This window comes from Acanthaster planci, linkage group LG21 (genome assembly GCF_054643075.1).
Source record: "Acanthaster planci isolate LZ-2023a linkage group LG21, COTS_SCS, whole genome shotgun sequence".
Taxonomy (NCBI): Eukaryota; Metazoa; Echinodermata; class Asteroidea; order Valvatida; family Acanthasteridae; genus Acanthaster; species Acanthaster planci.
Window position 1 is genome coordinate 2413346 of NC_141797.1, and position 20077 is coordinate 2433422.

Consider the following 20077-nt stretch of genomic DNA (forward strand, 5'->3'; position numbering starts at 1 on the left):
ACACACATTATGCTATACAGCAGTAATGCAAGCTTAGGCCTAATTAAAACAGTTTCACAAACACTTTTGGGTTTTTACCATGTTGATTGTTTTCACACAGATCGTCCAAAATTAAAGTCGGTTTGTTTTCATTGCATTAAGACTATACCTTCTAAAATCGTGAGACTCTGTTGAAACTAGCCCAATATTAGCAAGTCTGGTCTGAGCCAATTTGGTTAATCAGACTAACTAATGGTGGTACCCATTTATACTCCTGGGTGGAAAGAGGCATGCAGGGGTGAAACACGGACGTATATAAAAAAACCTGGACTTGCAAAGCCTTTGCATGAACAAGAAGCCAACCAGCGGCCATTTTACCGAGCCGAATACAAAGGCGTGGGTTGGCTCCCTTCTATTGACGTCGGGAAGAACAAAGGCGGGCATTGCCAGGAAAGCTTTGTATTCGGCTCGGTAAAATGGCCGCGAGTGGATTCAATGATCTTTATATGCTGAATAAGGCCATTGCGAGTCCAGATTTTATAATATACGTCCGTGGGGTGAAAAGGCTTGCCAAGGACCACAACATACTGCCAGCAACTGGATTCAAACCTGCAGCCCTATGGTTGGAAGCCACTGACCCTAACCACATGCCCCCCCCCACATGCCTTGTATTAAATAACCAAAACCAAACAAACAAACAAACCAAAAACCACAGTAACAAATTGGATTAGCAGTCCCATCACATACTCTCAACACGTCATGCCAGAGATTTGTACAACGCAAAAATGTTAAGAGTATTAAAACCTTTTGTCAAAATCTTGTCTGCTAATTTGGCAGATTCTAAGAAGTTGAAACACGTATCTTTAGTTTACAAGTGTATACATGTGGAATAGGTACCGGTACATAATTGATTGATAGTGCTATTGTAAACATGGGAACAGACAAAAACAGTGGAAGAAACGAGCTTAGAATTATTAAAGAAGTGTACCTGAAACAGGAAAACTCTTATACGAGCTAGGATCGTGAACGATGAAGCTGGCTAACTATGGGCCTATCCTATATGGGCGTGTATAAAAGAAACATTTCCTTTGTACCTGCGCGTGATAGTCAGAATAAATGGATCATTTTGGTTTACTTTTAAGGATGGCTGAGTTTTATTTAAGCACTATAATATTATTCCTCCTTAAGACTATTACATTTTCCTTGAGGGTATCGCTGATTCCATTTAAAACAGCTCCCAAATATGTCGCAGTAAGAACAAATCAATACAGATATATTACCACCTGGGTTAGAGTGAAGAGTGCATTTGCTCATAGCTATTATGATTCACATGGAGCCTGGAATTGCCCTTGACAATGCTCGTGGCTGGTGTGACATAAGAATGTGTGCGTTGGGGGTTGTGCGACACCCCCTTTGCTTGATGTTTCCACCACCGTTAGTCTGGTTAGCCTCCATATTGTTGCTGCAGCACCAGACTAGTATGTAGATATAGGACCGGCTATCGTGCAGGCTAATGATCCGGTCAAAGTTACTGCCGTTGAATAGGTCAGAACGCCAATCGCGAGCTGGCTTCCGCACTCGTTGAAATATCCGGTCAAACTGACTGCGGATTCAACGGATCTGGCTTTATATAGTCGGGGGTTATTTGTTTTTCGAATTGCGCGACGCTCGCATACGCGTGCGCAATGATTACAGTTTAGAACACGCGCTCTAAACGCATATAAGAAACAACGCGTAGAGAAACTGATCATTTTGAACAGAGTTACCGACAGGCACGGATCTACAGATTGGCAACCCAGATCGACGTATTACACGAATAACGTAACCACTGGTGCACAGGTAAGCCGGTCTACTACCAGATACGCTCTAGCCTAATATCTAGTGTAATGTATATAGATACTATATCCTACTGCTGTATGCTAAACGTTATATGTATCGTGTTTCTATTTAGATATGGCAGATTCACCGACACACGAAAGGCTGCGACAGGAGATCAAACGCCGGCTCAGTTTCACGCAGGTGACAGACTGCGAAAAGACGCTGGGGAGACCCAAGTCTAAGTACGACAATGTTTTCCTGTCCAGCGCTGTCTTTCATCGTTACAATCCCCACATGGATGCCGAGTTGCCGACCGTGGGCCGACTCGTACAGGCATCTCTGGGAGACTACCAGTGGCAACTCTACGAACACGACCCCAAATTGGGAGGCACACCCTGCAAGATAAGTGGCAGAAATTATCACGTATTGGTAGCTCTCACCGCTAATCGCAGCGATAACGGTCGCATAAAGACCCTTTCCCAAAAGCTAAAGGAACAGAATATGGAAATTACATCGGTAAAGGTGCAACAACCCAAACAGATTGTTACTTACTTGCGAATACCGCCACGTACGTTGGTGGGTGAAGTATGCCAATGTCGTACGAAGAACGCTTAGACATTTTCCGTATCGAGCCCACCCCGCAAGACATTGCAGACATGGGAGAGAGAGAAAGATGCTAGAACGATCGGGTAAAAAAGAAATTGCGTCCCGCGGTGGAGAAAATGCAGACACACCCGAAGAACTGGATGCCGTGTCGGACATTGAACTACTGTGCCGATTAATTGACAAGCATCAACCCAAATCTGCCAATCATTTCGTGTATCTGGTGGACAAGTGCGAATCGCCGGCGGTGGTGGAACGCATCGATAAAATGTCTTATGCTGCAACCTGGAACAACAAGTTCAGAAATGCAAAGAATAGAAATACCATTCACTTGATTGACTGTACCATGACCGAATTGACAGACAGGTGGATTGGCGCGCATTCGAACAAAGACACTGCAGACAAGTGGCTGTCTGTAGAAGAAAGCGCCGATTACGTACTCCAGTGGTGCAATCTACAGGGATATCTGTTGGAACAGTTGGCGAAGAACGTGCAACAAATTGTCGATAAACGACTTGCCAAGATTAATTGTCTCGCATTCGTGGGACAGAGAAATGCCGGAAAACGTGGCTTGCCAACAGTATCGGAGATCTGTGCGTTCACGTGGGAGAGCTAACACAAGGCACCGGCGGTTATGCATTTCTGTGGAGCGAGGGTCCCGATAATAGAGTGATTATTCTCAACGAGGCTTACCTCGATCAGGCTATAATCGAAAAGGCAAAGATTGTACTGGAAGGGGGTGATACAATGGTACCCGTTAAATACCAGCACGTAGCATTCCTACCGAGAACGCCGGTCATTGCTACGTCCAATCGCCCCCCGTGGAGAAATGTCGAGATCGAAAAGGATGCCGTTAAAACCAGATGCATAATCAACGACAACCTGAAACCCTTCGACGCTCTGAAAAAGACTACTAAACGTTGCAATCTGTGCGTATGGCAGTTCCTGATTGAAGAAATGAACCTAGGATCTACCGACAAGAGAGATGCCGACAAGCAGACTCCTTGTCCCGAATTAGTGCATAACTTGGAACCAGACTACACCAGTTCCGAGACAATTCGGAAGAAACATACACAAACACATGCCCGTAAAGAAAGCGCACACTTCCGGTACGACTGACCTTTGACCTCGTAGCCATGTCTCGTGCACGAATCGGTGCTCCCGCGGGTCTCGTTGCGGGTCCGCACGCTGCAGTGTGTCGAATCGGAATGAACAGCGCCACCACCCTTTCTTTTCCACAATTTCTGTGCTAAGGGGATCCAGACTCGAGTGCTACAAATTTAAAAAGTGGCTGCGGTTAGTCCAATACTTGGGGTAGTGATTATCTTTAGGGGGCAAGCCTTAATTTACCCAGAAGTAGATTGAAGAAGAGTGCAAAAGAATCCTCGAGTCGTGCGTAAATTGCAATGCCTATTTGAAGCGTCTGCAAAGGAGTGCAATTGGTAGGGCAAAAGCTCTACAAAGTTACTTGGTTGGAGACTCCTTGTTGCTGACACATGCTCCAATCTGACAATGTCCAGTAGTCACTGGTTCCATATAACCATTTTCATATCTCCAATCTCCTCGTCCCAACCAAGTCTTAGTTGCATACCGCTGCAGCATAATTCTAGCTTAAGGGATGGAGGGACCTGCTTGGCACATGGGGTCGAAGACACTGCTTACAATGGACAAAATGCCTCTGCGCATTGCTGGACGTTCCTTCGAGTGCATTTTAAACCTATGGTATCTTCCCGAGCACGTGTTCCAAGAGACTGACGATCAGATCTGCAGAAGCGCAAAATGTTGATTATACGGCACCAACAGGGTGTGTCTTCAGGTGGTAGCTCTCAGGTGTTCGGGATGTGTCTCCATCTTGAAACAAAACAGAGTGTAGGAAATCTTGGCGGTGTTCTGAGACCTTTAATTGCTGGACAAACATGCCGCAAGAAGCAAGAAGAAGATTTTGAATGTGTTTTTGAGAATGGGTCCCGGGAGAAGCGCATCGTTCAGCAAAAGTGTCTATGCAGAGCAATCAAAACTCTAATCTTGACCGATTTAGCGGGGTTGTAGATGCAATGATGCTGCATGTACCACTGGTTTACTACTTGCAACTCGCAACTTGTGAGTTCATGTGGTAAAATTTCGAGTTGCTACCCAGTTTCTTCAAGGACATCAAACTTCCCATGGCGAGGCGTTTGATGTCTTACAGTGTGTTTTAAGAAAAGGAAACCGAGATTAATTCGTTCATTTCTTGGACACGGATAAATATTTTGGAAATTGGCAAAATAACATAATAATATCCTCTTTTTATGACACCAAGAAATCCAATTTACTGTTACAGATGACTGAGCACGAATTAAGCAGTTCAATCAACCATGTCAGAACTGGTCTTGCACCCGATAGATGCTCACCTTGGCTACCCAGTGCAGGCCTTTTGTTGGGCCTCCAAATTATGCAGTCCTCGGCATGTTATTTCAATCTACATTCCTTGAAAGTTGGACAGGTTTTTCTTGTTCTCAACCACCAAAATGCAGCTTACAAGGCTGAGCAGCATGTGTTTAGTGGTTGAGGACTGGAAGCCTCCAGCAAGTAGCACTCGCATTTGGTCAGCGTTTTCCTGACCATACCATTCCCGCCAAGTCGACAATTTGGAGAAACTTCCGAAAGTACCAAAGGAAGGGGACAAGCTTGAATCTCAACAAGGGTCGCTCAGGCCTACGGAGCCACGGCAAGGTCAGATGCGAGCATCAGGGCTGTCTGTGATCGAGTTGCTACAAAGAGACCCACATGTGTCTGCCAGAAGAAATGGGCTAAGGAATTTCGCCACCCTCTTTTCACAAGATTATTTGATTGGACATCCAATAATACCCTTACAAGATGCACAGGCGACAAGAATTCCTTGATATAGATCCACCCAGACAACTAAGATTTTGCCGGTGGTTCCATGACCGGCATCCCAGGTTCTTTGAGCACCTTAATTGTGATTGGGGATGCAGCAGCGTTTTTCATGAATGGCCAAGTCAATAACCAGAATGCATAACCAGAATGCATACCCCATATATCTTGCAAGCTAGATCCCCAAAAGGCAGGTCTAGCAGCTTCACAAATCTACCAATTATCATCTCCTCGAACTGTTTATCTTCAACTGAAGGCTCTTTCTTACTGTCCACCCGATGTTCCGGAAAATTCATGTCTATGAATGATCTGACCGTGTCTTCTAACCTCTGAAGTTGTCCTGCCTTTTCTGTTGCTAAAGCTACTTGAAGGTTTGAAACGTTACAAGTAGAGCTCATCCCCACCCCTGACCGCGCCCCACATTATCCACCCAAGCACTGATCTGGCTCTTTGGGGCTCATAACGTATTTGGCCCCGTCCTCCGTTTTTGCTTTGTGTAGGCGGCTGGAACATAACCATCAGCACCCCCACCTTGGCCTGAATAACTGGAAGCCTAATTTCTCTAAGGTGCTCCGATCAATCAACGTCTTTTGGAATGGGCATGAGATCTCTGGTACAGACATGTCGGATTGGTATAGAGTATAGACCACTGGGATCGTTACAGCAGGACCGGAGTCCAGACTGGAAACGTCCTGCTCTGAGATATGGCGGGTATTGAAAGTTTGTGTATAGTCATTGTTGCGCATTGCCACGATAGTGACCTTGCCGGTTACTCCAAGCTGAGGTTGAATGTCACAAAATTTGTCTGACAAAGCTATAAACCTATATGCATAGCCGCTCTACATTATAGAATTTATCGATAGTATTGATTTAAATGTTCCTTAAAATAATTCTTTTTTTTAAACTTCACTTTTCTGTGTATCACGGGAAATTCATTTAAAGTGAAGGTGACATTTTATATTACAAAGTGATGCACAGCTTTTTTTTTCTTCGATTGTTTTAAGCGTGGCATAGCGTGAAATGAATTTTCCGTCTTGGGCAAGACTTCTATGGCGTAGTCCGAATTAAACTGAATTGGGACAAAAGTCTGAAAAACAACCCCTTGGGTGTACAGGGAAAATACAGGTCAACATTGGTTCATAGGAAATAAAATCGCTGGATGAGGACTGTTGGGATAAGTGATCTCAGTAAGATAGAGGGAGGGGTTAAGGAAATGGTTTTAGTTTGAGCTAGAAAGTATAAACGATGGAAATGTAAAGCCACACCCATCATGATGGCGTTGGTCATGCCGTAGACCATCTGTTTCTGGACAAAGAGCGTGCGCAGTCTAGATGCAGTGACGTTACGGTATTCTGCTGGAGAGGGGAGACATTGTGTTACCATTATTTTTCTTTCTGTGACGGAAAACTCCAACACTAGCTTTCAGAAACAATGAAAACCAGGGGCTAAAATAATTCTTCAAAGGATGAAAAAATGTATGAACGATCATTTTGGAAAATAACCCAATTATATACCCTGAGATAAAAAAAACATCGATAGGTTTACGCTACTGTCATGACCCAGTAATCTGACGATTCAGTTACATTTTAAATCATTCTCATGACGTTCTCTGGTTCATTGGCAAAATTTCAGCTCCTTGACTAATATTACTCACTGGACATTCTCTTGCCAGAAACCTGTGGCTGACACCATAAGACTTGTATAGCGTCCGAGGTTCATGATGTTACCTGTTCGTGCAGAACTTCAGAATGGAATGTTGACGGCATTTTTAAAAAATTTCTCCCTTTCTGACCATTCAGTTGTTGGGAAGTCCGAAAAATTCTTCTCAATCTGCTGTATTTTTCTCACCACGATACAGTGTGTGTGACGGTTGATTCAATACCCCCCCCCGGGGGGATATCCTGCGCGTACAAAATAACAATTCTCACCATTCGCAGCTATTGCGTTCTGTGGTCTAGAGACGGGAGGGTTTGAAAATGGCTTCGGGCGTAGTCTTCATGATGTCGGGGGAGAAAAGTCAAAAGCCTTACTCACGGTCCCAACATCCTTGCTTTCATTTACTGGTGTTGTTTCCTTTGGTTTTGGTGTTAATATTTAATAAATAATACTGATTACATTCCTTCCTACTCACCTATGAAGTATTATTTGCAAAAAAAGAAGAAAAAAAATCCTTTGGGGGCAGATAAATAGGTAGCCGTGGTCAACATTGTCAAAGGCTTTCTTTTGGGCCAAGTTGACCACGGCCAAAGGAACATCACCTCCCCATAGATACGCAATACGCCATTGATCAAACCCGAAGAAAACAATGCCAGCAAATAAATGCAAGGATATCATCTCGGGACCACGAGTAAGGCTTTTGATTTTTTTCGCCCCAAAATAATGTTATTTATTATTATTATTATTATTTATTCGGCCTTCAACAAGACAATGACAGCAAAAACAAGTGATAAAAGAAGTAAGACGAGTTAAAAGGAAAAAAACAAAAATAAGACATAACCCCAACCAAGTCGGCCCGGAATGACAAAAGTATAATAAAACACTGTGACCCAAGGGCCTGCCAATCCTAACTTGGAGGGAAACACAAGAAGATCTTAAGCGACAATATTACAAGTACAACAAAATGAGCCCGAGGCTGCATTTGTTTTAACTTTGTTCCCCTTATACCAAAAGCTGGATGCCCGCTGTGGTGAACCCAGCAACAACTGAAAACGAGGACACAAGCTTTTAACTTGACGTGTTTCTTAATTCTAAACACTTGAAAAGTTTGGGTGACAGCCGGTTCGTACAACTCCAACATCGCCCTCGCTTGGCCAGGACAGGTAATTTGAATAGCCTGGTGCCCATCATCGTTCGGCAGCCCCATTATTGCTGTACACGGGTTAGTCTAGTTACTGACAGGCTTTAATGACGTGAGACAAGTACTACGAGCCTTGACAGCTGTCAGTAGGTAAACACGTCCCACTCAATCCATCAGGGGAAGGAAAAAAGAGATGGCTACCGCCGAATGTGAACCGGAAAGTCCCGTGGAAAACTTCGAATGCTTCCGTCCCCTGTCCATGGTCAAGGAGGAGGAGGAGGAAAATGGGTCTATTTCTTCCGAGGAGGGAGGCTCCACCGAATCGGAGCCCACTTTACCGAGGCGGTCCAGCTTGATTAAGGATACCACACGGAGACGCTCCCGCAAGAAGACCGTGTCGTTCTCCACCTTCCCGGAGGAGAGGCAGATTTCCACCGGTTAGTGGTGTTGCCCATGTTTTGTTGTCATCTATGTATCAGTATTGTGCTAAAATGGCTGAGGTTGTGTTGGTGCTGAAGAAATATTTCTTTTTAGACTTGGCCTATCATAATTTTCGGAAAGAATTCTAGGAAAGAGTTCCATATATGATGTACAGACTGACAACATTTGACACCCTGTGCACAAACCCTATTGTGAGACTGGTCTGAAAACGTGTAGCAAAGAGTTTCATATTTGGAAGCCAGTAATTATTCCCTACAGTGACCTATTATTAGCCATCAAAAGGCAAAACATGTCCAGAAAAGTTCAATTTAGGAGGGAAAATACTGAGTTGTTTACTTAGAAAACAATACAAAATAGTGCGTCCCGACCTTTCGAACCTTGCAAGTTCTTCTTCAGAGGCCGAAAGACAAAAAAAATTACAAAACACTCAGAATTTTTCAGACTAGTCTCAAAGGTTTTACCATGTTTACATGTACCGGTATGCTCAGGGTTTCAAGTGGCGTCCGCATACAAGTCATGCATGTATGCCATGGAACCGTTTCCAAACTCTCAATAGTTTATGAGTAAACACTTCATGTACAATACCATCCTTGTTAAATTTGGCATTTTGGGACGTGTTATCACTTCCTGTTAGCTGATACATGTACATGTGCGGTATCACTGCAGGGAAAAATCGCTGATGTCCGTGTACAAAACTCTTACCGAATTCCACATTGGGCGTATGGACCATCACAACTTTCAAGGCTCATAAAAGCCAGCAGGCAATGACAAGTTGAACCAAACTAGGCGTGTGCCTAAAATGAAAACGACTCTTTCTATTCTTTGAATTTGCTTCCAAACAAACCCTAACAACTTACGTACTTTTCCTGTTTTCATTGAATACAAAACTACATGTACATTAAAACTGGCTCAGATACATACGTGTAGTTTCAAAATTTTCCTGTCTGCGATTGAAACACTTTCCCCGAACTCGTCCACAATCTCAACATTGCGTCCAAATGCCACCTTCTCCTATTCAGGCATTTAGCAAATTATGGAAAGACACGAACTGGACACTAAACAATTTTCCAACTTTGTCACAAAATACATGTACTTTGAAAATGTCAGCTGTCTTTAGACTTTGTAGGTTTTATTCAAACAAGGAAATAGCAAGGAAGTGAGAGACACCTTTCTTCTTGATTGCGCTGGTAAAGTATCAAAAATACTGAAGTCATGGACCTGTTAAAAAAATGTTCTTCATTGTTCTTCTCACGAGTTAAACAAACTCTGAGATTTTATTTGTCCATTGTCATAAGCTACATTTGGACTCTTCAAAGGTTGTAAGTGGGACACTACCGGTAAATGTACGGGTACCCCACTATGTACATTTACACTGTATACAGGGTACTGGTATGTTAAACTGAACAGAAATGTGCAGGTTTGAATTCTCATGTTGTTTCCTAGAGGGCCAAAGCTTTAAAAAACTCTAACTCTGATTGGCACCTTCAAAACGTTACACGTTTAAGCCAAGGAGAGTTTACCGTGCACCTGATTTTCAGAAAAGCAGCAGATGCTGTGTGAACACATTTTCAGACTTGAACAGTAAATGACATATACATTCACATGTACATATACAATGTACATGTACACATGTACATAGGCTTTCTGTTTGTGTTAGTTTCACTTTCTTTTGTAAAACGAAACCTAATGGACCAATACTTTGAAAACTGCAGATTTAATTTTCCAATTGCAGTTTCTACCGTACAAAGCACAGTGTACCCTACGGGTGAATCTTGATGCTTGTAGCTGAAAAAGGACTTTGTCAGTTTGTGGTCACAGGCCCATAAATTTGACCTACATGTACATGGACTTGAATTTATGCTGGAGGTAAGCACCCTCTGACAAGGGACAGGTACATGTACATCCCACACTAATATCCAGGAACCCCTTTAATTAATTTGGTGTGCCTTCAGTTTGCAAACTACAGGTATCCCAAAATGTGAAACCTATAGCTCTTTAGATTTGACAATAAATTTAGCAAAATGGCTAAAATTCAAGCCATCTCATGCAAGTTGTCATCAACATTGAGGCTGTAAGGTGTTCTGTCATGATTGCTGCTAATCTTTTGACTTGCACCTTTAACCAGGAAATTGTTAGCTGGTTTCCGGATGCCAGACACAAAGCATGTCTGCCAGAGATCATGACATTCAGTCATGCAGAGTTTAGAGTACATACACCTGTAGTTTTAATAATGGGATATGTTTCACTAGCCAAGTTAATGTACCGCACATGCACCATGCATTGCACGCAGGACTTGCAAACACTTGTGACTATATATATTACGATCAGTATGTACATTTGCAATTGAACGTTAACCTGAAAAGGGGAAAAACTTTTTACCCTTTCGCCCATCCAGGAAAATGAATATACCGGTATCATTTCACAAACTGTGAAAACTTGTTCCTTCAGTGAGAAAAATTTTCACAGCTGTTTTTCACATGTGGGAAAAATTTTCACGTTTTTTTCACAAGTGGGAAATTTGCCTGTGAATGTGAATGGGAATCGTTTTCACAATTTGTCCCATTCGTTTTCACAGGTATAAGTTTCAAAATTTTACACTGTACTGTACATGCACATGTACCTTGTCTACAATTCTGCCTATTGGAACCCAGTACATGTAACGGTGCATGTGTTAATTGTTGGCTGGACCGCTGGACCGTGTCCATTGAATTTGAATTTAACCGTCAATCTTGTACATCCTGTTTTGGGGGCCATGCAAAAGAGTATTTGACATGTAGTGTGAGGGTATAGGTCTTAACAGCAGACATTATAACCGCTACTGTAGGAAGTGGGATGACGTTTTGAAAACCCAAGGGTTGCATTGTAGCGTCCTTGGCTTTATATCCCCTGGGCTTCGCCTCAGGTGGTGTGGGTACTGGAGGGTGTTGAAAATGCGCTGCACATGTACGTATGCATTGGCCATAGGTCTACATGTACACCCATACCAGTACTGTGTACGGTACATGTATGCACCTGGTACGTGTAACTATACATGCATAGGAGTCCATAGTTGGGCACGTACATGTACCAAATGCGCACATGTACATTTACATGTAATGCCCACTTGTATACGTTGTACAAGTACCTACAATCCTGGACAAAATAGTTGGAACACCATGTGGGAAGTGCAGTGAAAAGATCCCCCCCTCCCCATTCAATGTTGCGGTCATTTATTGGACCAAGATTTGGCCCAGCCTACCCAGTGAGAAACAACATTGACATGGGGCGAGGGGAGGCATGTTCCAACGAGATTTGACGAAGATTGTAGTTACATGAACGTGTACCGGTAAGTAGTAATATTCAAGCCTAGTACCGGTGAATACAAACTCAGTGTGTACACTTGGTCGCCAGGTGATCAGTAATTTACCCGAAGTGTTTTTGATATCCTTTGACTTCTGTCTGGGCTAGTTGTGTTATTTACTGAATAGCATTCAAAGCAATACACGTGTGCAAACCCTAGTAAAGATACACGTACAACTTTTTAAGAAAAAAAAAAACCAGAAAGAGACGAGTTTGCCATTCTGTTAATTAATGTTACCATCAGCTCAGTCAAATTACCATACGTACATGCACATGTACTGTACATGTACATGTACCTTACTAGTAGCACCTGTTTACATGTAAATTTACACGTTGTACACCTGTTCACATTTAAGTGCAAATTTAAGCCTTGTAGAACTCTGATTTGACCACTGATGTGTGAGTTTGTACATTACTACATGTACAGTGTACATGGACCGGTAGGTCCTTGTGGCCTGACCAGAGCTCAGAGTTGACCACACTGTCCGTGCAGGTTAATTACCGGTACATATATGTTTAAAATTGAAATAATAACATCACCCCTTTCTGATAGTTGAAAATGGAAACTACATTTGGGTCTAAAATTGCTGAATTGGACAGGGAATCACAAGTCATACAGTAATTTACAAAATTCCCTGTGATTAAATTCACAATATTTTTTCTCCCCTGGAGTTGAAAGCAGAAGGAAAAAAAGCATAAAAGAAAAGGTCCTGAAGTGTGATTATGTTTCTCTGATGAAGATTGATTTAAAACTCCTTTATGCCTCACCCCTCAGCTCGTAGAGAAATATTGCAGAGCTTTGCTAGCATAACAGTACATATTGGCCTATCATTGTATGGACGATTGGGTACTAATCCCAGCATGGATTTAGCTGGCAGTAATGCATCTGCTGATTGCTACACTAAGTACATGTACGTACCGGTATACATACATGTACATGTACATGTATGTACATGTACATGTAGTTCAGGTTTACATATAAAAGCTCTCATAGGATTATGCATACATTGTACAGGTTTGTCCAGGTGTAAATTGCCTGTGTGGACCAAACCACTGTTTAAAGGCTGTCAGATTCTCTGGATGGTTTCTTTGGATAGTTCGAGAAGCTACATACATACATATATATGTACTAGTAGGACTACCAACTTCCATAAAATGTCTGAAAATATGTATCTATAGGACAAAATGGGCCCAGAATTTCCTGATTTGCATTGGAGTGTGGTTGTGAGTTTCAAAATGGCGATGGCTTCACGAGGGGAGGTGGGATTACTGGGTATCTTTGTATAAAGCGACTGGTGAAGTCACTAAACATTGAAAGGAAAAGAAAAGATGAGGAAGTGAGCTGTAATTTCATGTGTGTTGATCACCTGAGAAACTTGGGAGTAATTTTCCTGCCTTTTTGAAGTGGAGGCACCGGTACCTGTGTATTTACCACTATTGCCTATGGTACATGTACAGTAGCTTACTCGTATTTACTGGTCTGCAACCCTAGACATTTTCATAATTCAATCCTGCTGATCAAAATCCCAAGGTTGAGGCAAATGATACACCAGTCATGCCAGTAGGCAGGAACTACGGTGAATTACCATAGCACCAATAATTTCTTTGTGGAGGGAAAGGGGGAGCTGGGACCAAAAAAACAAAGGTGGGGGGGTGAAAAAAAGAGAACTAAACCTCTTGATGTATTTCATACATGTACCAGTACTTTACTACAAACCAGTGTCAATAAACATGATAAACAATGAAGACTAGATGTAGAATAGGTTGAGTGTATAAATCAATACTAAACAAAAGAAAGCCAGTTCTTTGTTCACTCACTGTTTTCACTTTCTGATCCTTAACACTGCATTAGATTCCTGTTATCTTCTTGTTGCTGTGTGGTGGTACTGCCTCTTTCCTGTTCAGGAATGCTCTTAATAAAGAACGAAATGTCTTCCTTAATTCCTCCGTACCATGATGGAATTAGCCATGGCTTTCCATAGTCTTTTTGGAGTCTGTATTTAATATTGAGTTATCTGAATATTATCAGTGGATCACCAACTGTCGGTGACATATGTCAAGGTGTTTTATTCCTGGTTTAGCTTAGGTTACAGATATTTTTAGACTGGCCTGGATTGATTAACAAGACTGGACATGCTGGACTAGGTTGCCTAATGTTAGGCTGGTAACGCAACTGCGTTCGAAAAATCGTGGCAACACCGGTGAGGGTTTTAACAGAAAGAGGATAAAATACAATCAACTGACACCAAGATGATTATAAACTTAATAAAAGTTACATACCTGAAAATCAGTCATCCATTGGTTAAAATTCGGAGCCTCCAACGTCAGTACTATAATCAAAGCTAGGCCCGGCTGCGCGCACTCATGGCAATGTTTCATTAATAGCGTGTAGTTCGAGTCGAACAAATTACTATCATGGCTGATTAATTGGAGTACATTTGACAGTAAGAACAAGAAAATAAATGAATATAAATTACATTGAATAACTATCCAAATAAATTAATTACAAAATGTACGAACTTCCGCTATCCAGCGCTAAAAGTTTTATGATAATCAGCTGTCTGTACGATGGTAAACAATGCAAAGCGCCCTCTGAGGTTTGAAAAGGGTCAGTCTTTTTGCGAAACAGTTAGATATTGCAGGGCCGCATTTTGGCTTGGGGATTACTGCTTTTGCCGCTGAGTTTTATTTATGCCAGGTTATATTATGCAGGTTACATGTATATAATTTTGTCGAATTAACATTTTGCAGGGGTGTATTATTTTTTGTGGTTAAATATTTCTGCAGGGTTATCTACATGTACTTTTTGGGAATGGTATACTTTTCAGGAATTTAATTTTTGCGGGGTAGGCCTGTCTAAATGTGTGTGGGGTTGATTTCGGGGAATTGACTCTTTCGGCAAGAGTTGTGTAATTTTGCGGGGTTACATAATAGTGTGGGGTTATATTATTTCACTTGGTTGTATAATTTGCGGTAGACTTAACTATATGTATTAATTTCGTATGAATTTATACAAGTGCAATTGTCTTTTTTGCCCTGTTGGCCACCCATACATGTACTTGTAGTTAAAGTGCAGTGCAGTTCATCCATTCAGGTACCGTATGACTGTACATGTACATGTACATACATGAACATACCGGTACATGTATATGTACATGTATGTATAGACATGTAAAGTGACCACATGCTGATATGTTGAGCTCTAGATATATTTAATGTTACGGGAATATTTTTAAAAATAAAAAAGTTTTATAAACATCTTCATATGTGAAAGCCATTCAGTAGAGAAAAGACTTATTGTACCAACTTTCTAGCCTGAGATTGAAGCCACTTTAAAAATGTTAGTCAGTCTTGGAGTCTACCTGCTTGAAAGGTGGCTGCTGACTATGAAATATGAGAAGATCCCTCCGTAATTGAGCTGCGCAGTCATTTAAAAGTCATCCAAGACTGTGCCTAGGGGTGCCGCCGCCGGCAATGACGCTGAGGAGGTGATGAGATGAATGACCAGCCAGGATAAAGAGCGTAAGATGCATCTTGATAAAGTTAGGATTTAAATTTTTTTTGAGGGGGGAGCTGGCAAGTGTCTAATCTGACGCATTGCTGAAGACAAAATCAAACACTGTCAGTCACAAGTAATTCTTTTTCGGCTGTTCACATAAAGGACCGATAAAGTAGCCTGGGGCAAGTTTCAAGAATTGTTTGTCGGTTTCTCCTGTTAAAATACCAATATGTTCGTGTACCGATCGGCAGTTCCATTGGAACTGCATGTACCGTGTACATGTACATGTATGTGCTGTAATGAGCACAAGATGTTGCCAAGCGTGGGGAAAAACAACCAGAAAGTGTCATTGTGTTTAATTCCTGACGCTGGGTCTCACTGATGTCTCACTCATCAAGTCCTCAAAACTATAATCTCTGGCCAAATTTTACTAAAATTGTAATTGTTTGTCTTCAAATGTTGGGGGCTCCTTACTTTGCAAAGCAATACAAGTCTAGGGTGACGATGCACTGTGGCATGGCAAAGACAATGTACAGCCCTCATATGGCCCTTTGGTACTGGACTTGGAGGGGACAGGTACATGTACATGTACAATCATCCCCACCCCAAAAGGGCAGAAATTTTAAAATCTAATTTATTTTTAATTTTTTAAACACGTCGAGTATAAACCAAAGAGTAAACAATACTTACATGTGTACCAAAGCCATCGTGGAAGATACTAAAACCGACAAATTACAGGAACATGTAGACACCATATACATGTACCTACTGAATACATGTATAACATTACAAAGAATAATAAAGGCAGAAAAAAGGTCTTATAACCCTAACCCCCTAGGGTGTGAAATCACATTGAAAATCGGAGGATTTGCGACTGTTAGGGTTAAAAAAGATCAGTCCATTTGTTATCAAATTCGTCCTTTTCTTGTGCCGGGTACATGTACATGTAGCAGACTCCTCTATCTTGAAATTTAAGTAAATAAAAAGCTTTTTTAATGCAGTCAGCAGTAAATCTTGACCCTTTTTTTCCAAGAGTAAACTTTTTTGCCAAAATATTATTAAGGACATTTTTTGTCTGGAAATACTGGTCAGCTGGTAGGCCAAGCAAACAGTTCAGTCTCAACCGTGTAGAGTTAAGAAATGTGATGTCATAATGATGCAGAAGAGGTTACTCGTCTGACTAAAAGAGGATCGTTGTTGAAATTCAGAAGTGTAAATTTCTGCAAATTGTGCCTCAAAATTGAGAAAGCTCACGAACATTACATAAGGAAATGTTTACATTGCTTTGCAAGACACGTACATGTACGTGTACCCGTCCTGGATGTCTTATTTGCACACTGATAAGACGATGGTCGTGTTACAGTCCCTTGGTTGAAGATCGAGTCCTGAACTTGAAGAAAAGGTTTGCTTGTGTCTGTCTGCTACAAAACGTGTTGTGTGTGGACTTAGCCTGCATGCCCATGTACTATACAATGTGCATGTCCGCCTACATTGTACATGTACATTGACAAACAACGTGAGCGTCCTGAGCGTCCAATCCTCACGGTGACAATGGAAACCAGACTTCACGTACAGCAGGTTGACGTCTGACATTTCTCTGGCCTTAGTAACGGTGAGCCACATGCAGGCCGGCCGCGGCTGAATGAAATCGGACTGTGAGAGGTTGATTAAGAAAATAGTCGTCCATCAAGGCTGGATAGTAACGAGGTTACTCCACCGCGAAATACGGTGTAGGCCCACTGTAGACTTTATATTCCTTTTCAATACAGACAATTCTCGTGGCTTCTTTTTCGTTTTGGATCCATACATGATGGATCCATACGTGAGTACACGTAAATGTACATGTGTAGCACGTTTAAAGGGCAGCTGCAATCAATGTTTTTTATTACAAACCTTTTTTCACAGTTTTGTAAAGTGAAAGTGAATTCCCTGGGAAGAGAAAAAGTGTAAAAAGAATTCCCCATTCTAATTAAGGTTACGTGTACACATGTATACATCTTGTAAAATTTATAGTGTACATGAATACATGTACAGGTACATGTAATTGTTTCAAATGATAATCCCCATTATATGTACTGGGTACATGTGTCTGTATTGAGCATACCATGTGTACATGCATGTACCGGTAGTGTACTCGTACCCGGTAGTCTTGGGTCCAAGACACCCTTGGCAGTACTGTGATCCAATATGCGTGCAGCATAGGGCACATGCATGATATATGCAATTCACTGTAACAGTTCCCTCAAATTTGTGTTACAAATACATGTACTAATGCATTCATTTATTGGTGAGAATGCCCTCTATAGTCAAAAATCAGGCAACATGCACACAGTGCACCTGATATGTACCGGTAATTGTGGTTATGGTATAGGAACGAACAGTAAGAATGTCTGGGAACCAGGACTACCGGTACTTGTACACACTGTATATAGTGTAGCTTTAAGACGATCATTGATTACCAAGGGACCTCATGTTGCTTCCATTAACTTCCATCCCTGGGGTGTGTTCCAAAAGATTCCAGGCATCCTCTCTGGAAATCAGAGACATTCATGTCATTTGCCTCCTGCCCAGTAATTCTCGTTTTCATCTTCCATCATCATTAATTGCAAGCAGCGATGCTACACGTAGCAGAACATCTAGATTTATAAGTGAAGATTTCCCATGCCCTCTCGTTACATCTGATCATCTGATATGCTTTTGCCAAGCTGCCAATGTACGGGTACCTTGGGGATGGTGATTTTCAGATTAACAGTCGTAGCGTGATGAATAAAGGGCAGCTGAAATGAGCCGTGAGGAATTGCAGTGGATCACATGACGATGTACCTGTTTTTGCATGTATGTGAATCCAAAATAATGAGTTACCAGTGCAATATGTTCATGAATTTTGTCCTTTGTGTACAGCATATACGAGTATACCATAAAAACGTGCTGTCCACCAAATTTGCTGGAAGAAAAATGGGCTACCCTGCTACCGGTCGTTGAGCCTTGTTTTAATTAGCCTCATGTACCAGTACATGTACATGTACCGTACATGTACAACAACTTACATGTACAAATGTTTAAATGCGGTAGTGTGTGAGACACAGACAATATGATGTCGCACTGTTAACTTAGGTCGAGTTCGGGCGGCCTGTTCTTGACACGAGTTTCGATCGTATTCTCGTGCTCGAACGGCTGGAACATATGGCCCCAAAACACTGTTTTTGGAACAGGTTCACACCTCCTTGTCAGGGTTTTTTACACGAACACATGGTAAAACTTGTGAAGTTTGATTTTTGAAGAGCTGCAAAAACAATGGAAAGTTTTACATGTTTTTCAAGTGCATTACAGAACTGGTACATGTAATGTACATGTAAGTACTGTGTGCAGCTTTGATTTATTTCAAGAAAGATATGTACTGTACACATGTACTACCGAAAAGCCTTTGAAAAGTAATGAAATATTTTTGTTTAAAGTTGAATACTCCAAGATTCCACAAATATTAAAAAAAAGTTACCAGGAGGTCGTTATTGCTTTTACATGTCCCCGGTATGCACACTCCCGTACCGTACTGTATATCAGGTCAGTTTTTTTCACTTGTAAGAGAAATTTTATGATAGCAAATTTGCACTCAGTCATTTTTTGTAAATTGTAAACATCTTATGGTATTGAAGGAAATGAAATGGTGGTTGAAGTACGGTAATTTGATTGACTCAACCATTTTAAACTTTTACATGTATGGTATGGTAGAGCTGTGTGTATGCATGGACAAAGTGCAGTGATTTCATCAGTAAAATGGCATATACATGGACATGTATGTATGAAAAATTGCTTGTAACATTAAATATGGCACGCGTGCTCTTGGCCTCAGCCAAACAATCACTTTCATTGTCAACAAGGTCAGTGACATTATGGCTAACAGTTGATTGACTCAACCGATGATCACCGTTATTGAATTTGCGTTCTCATCTCGTTCTCAGTCTGAGCTCCCTTCCCCGTATAATGCGCACGTGCACACGTGGGCCGAGCAGGCCTCGTCTCTTGACCTTTAAATCGACGAGGGCTTACTGACAATTTGGGAATCTTAATTGAATTGTGCTGTTCTTTCTTCATCCTGGCTTTTTCCGAGGTTCTTACTTCGGAGAGAGACAGGGGAAAACAGCAAGGACCTGGAGATATTGAAGGAGATGAGTATAGGGCCGTTGAAGTAATTTGATTGACGGAGTATTGCTAGCTTGGTTAGGGCGTAATGCCGACTGTACAAGACCCATGCACAGTGCATGCACTCAGCAAGGGTAGCTTACTGTACATGTACACGTATATTAACCCTAACCCCCCAAGGGTTGCTGGCCTTAACCTTCCCCATTCACACAAAGTTAAACACCCATATGGGACTTCCCCCATATGGGACTTTGTTCACAGAGGCTGTTGGACTGAGGTATGCCAAGCCCAATGCAAAAGCACTGTTTAATTCTGTGTGGTTGGGGAAGGTTAGGGTTAATCCATGTGTGCACAACACATGGATTAACATACGTGTACATGTAAGCTACCCTTGGCTTGTAGAGTGAACCTGGGTCGCGTACTTGCCCATGTGCTCAGGCTTCCTTGTCTCTGCACTCATATCAGCCCCCCCCCTCCCCGCATCTTTCATTGAAGGTTGCCAGCTGCATTAATTGTGGTCAGTATTAGAAAGTAACCTCCCACAAAGAAGAACAATTTCTAATCAGTGAGAATTAATGATGACTCAA

At 41.8% G+C, this 20077-nt stretch overlaps 1 protein-coding gene across 1 annotated transcript in view; it reads left to right on the forward strand.

Moving 5' to 3' along the window:
• The first annotated feature begins 1738 nt into the window (after window positions 1-1738).
• The window catches only part of LOC110983128 (inactive phospholipase C-like protein 2), a 173778-nt gene continuing 155439 nt past the window's right edge, over window positions 1739-20077 (forward strand). The window contains exons 1-3 of the mRNA XM_087131309.1: window positions 1739-1818; window positions 1931-5981; window positions 8249-8508. Coding sequence (XP_086987435.1) covers window positions 8265-8508 — 244 coding nt within the window. The 5' untranslated portion in view covers window positions 1739-1818; window positions 1931-5981; window positions 8249-8264. The remainder of the gene's footprint in view (window positions 1819-1930; window positions 5982-8248; window positions 8509-20077) is intronic.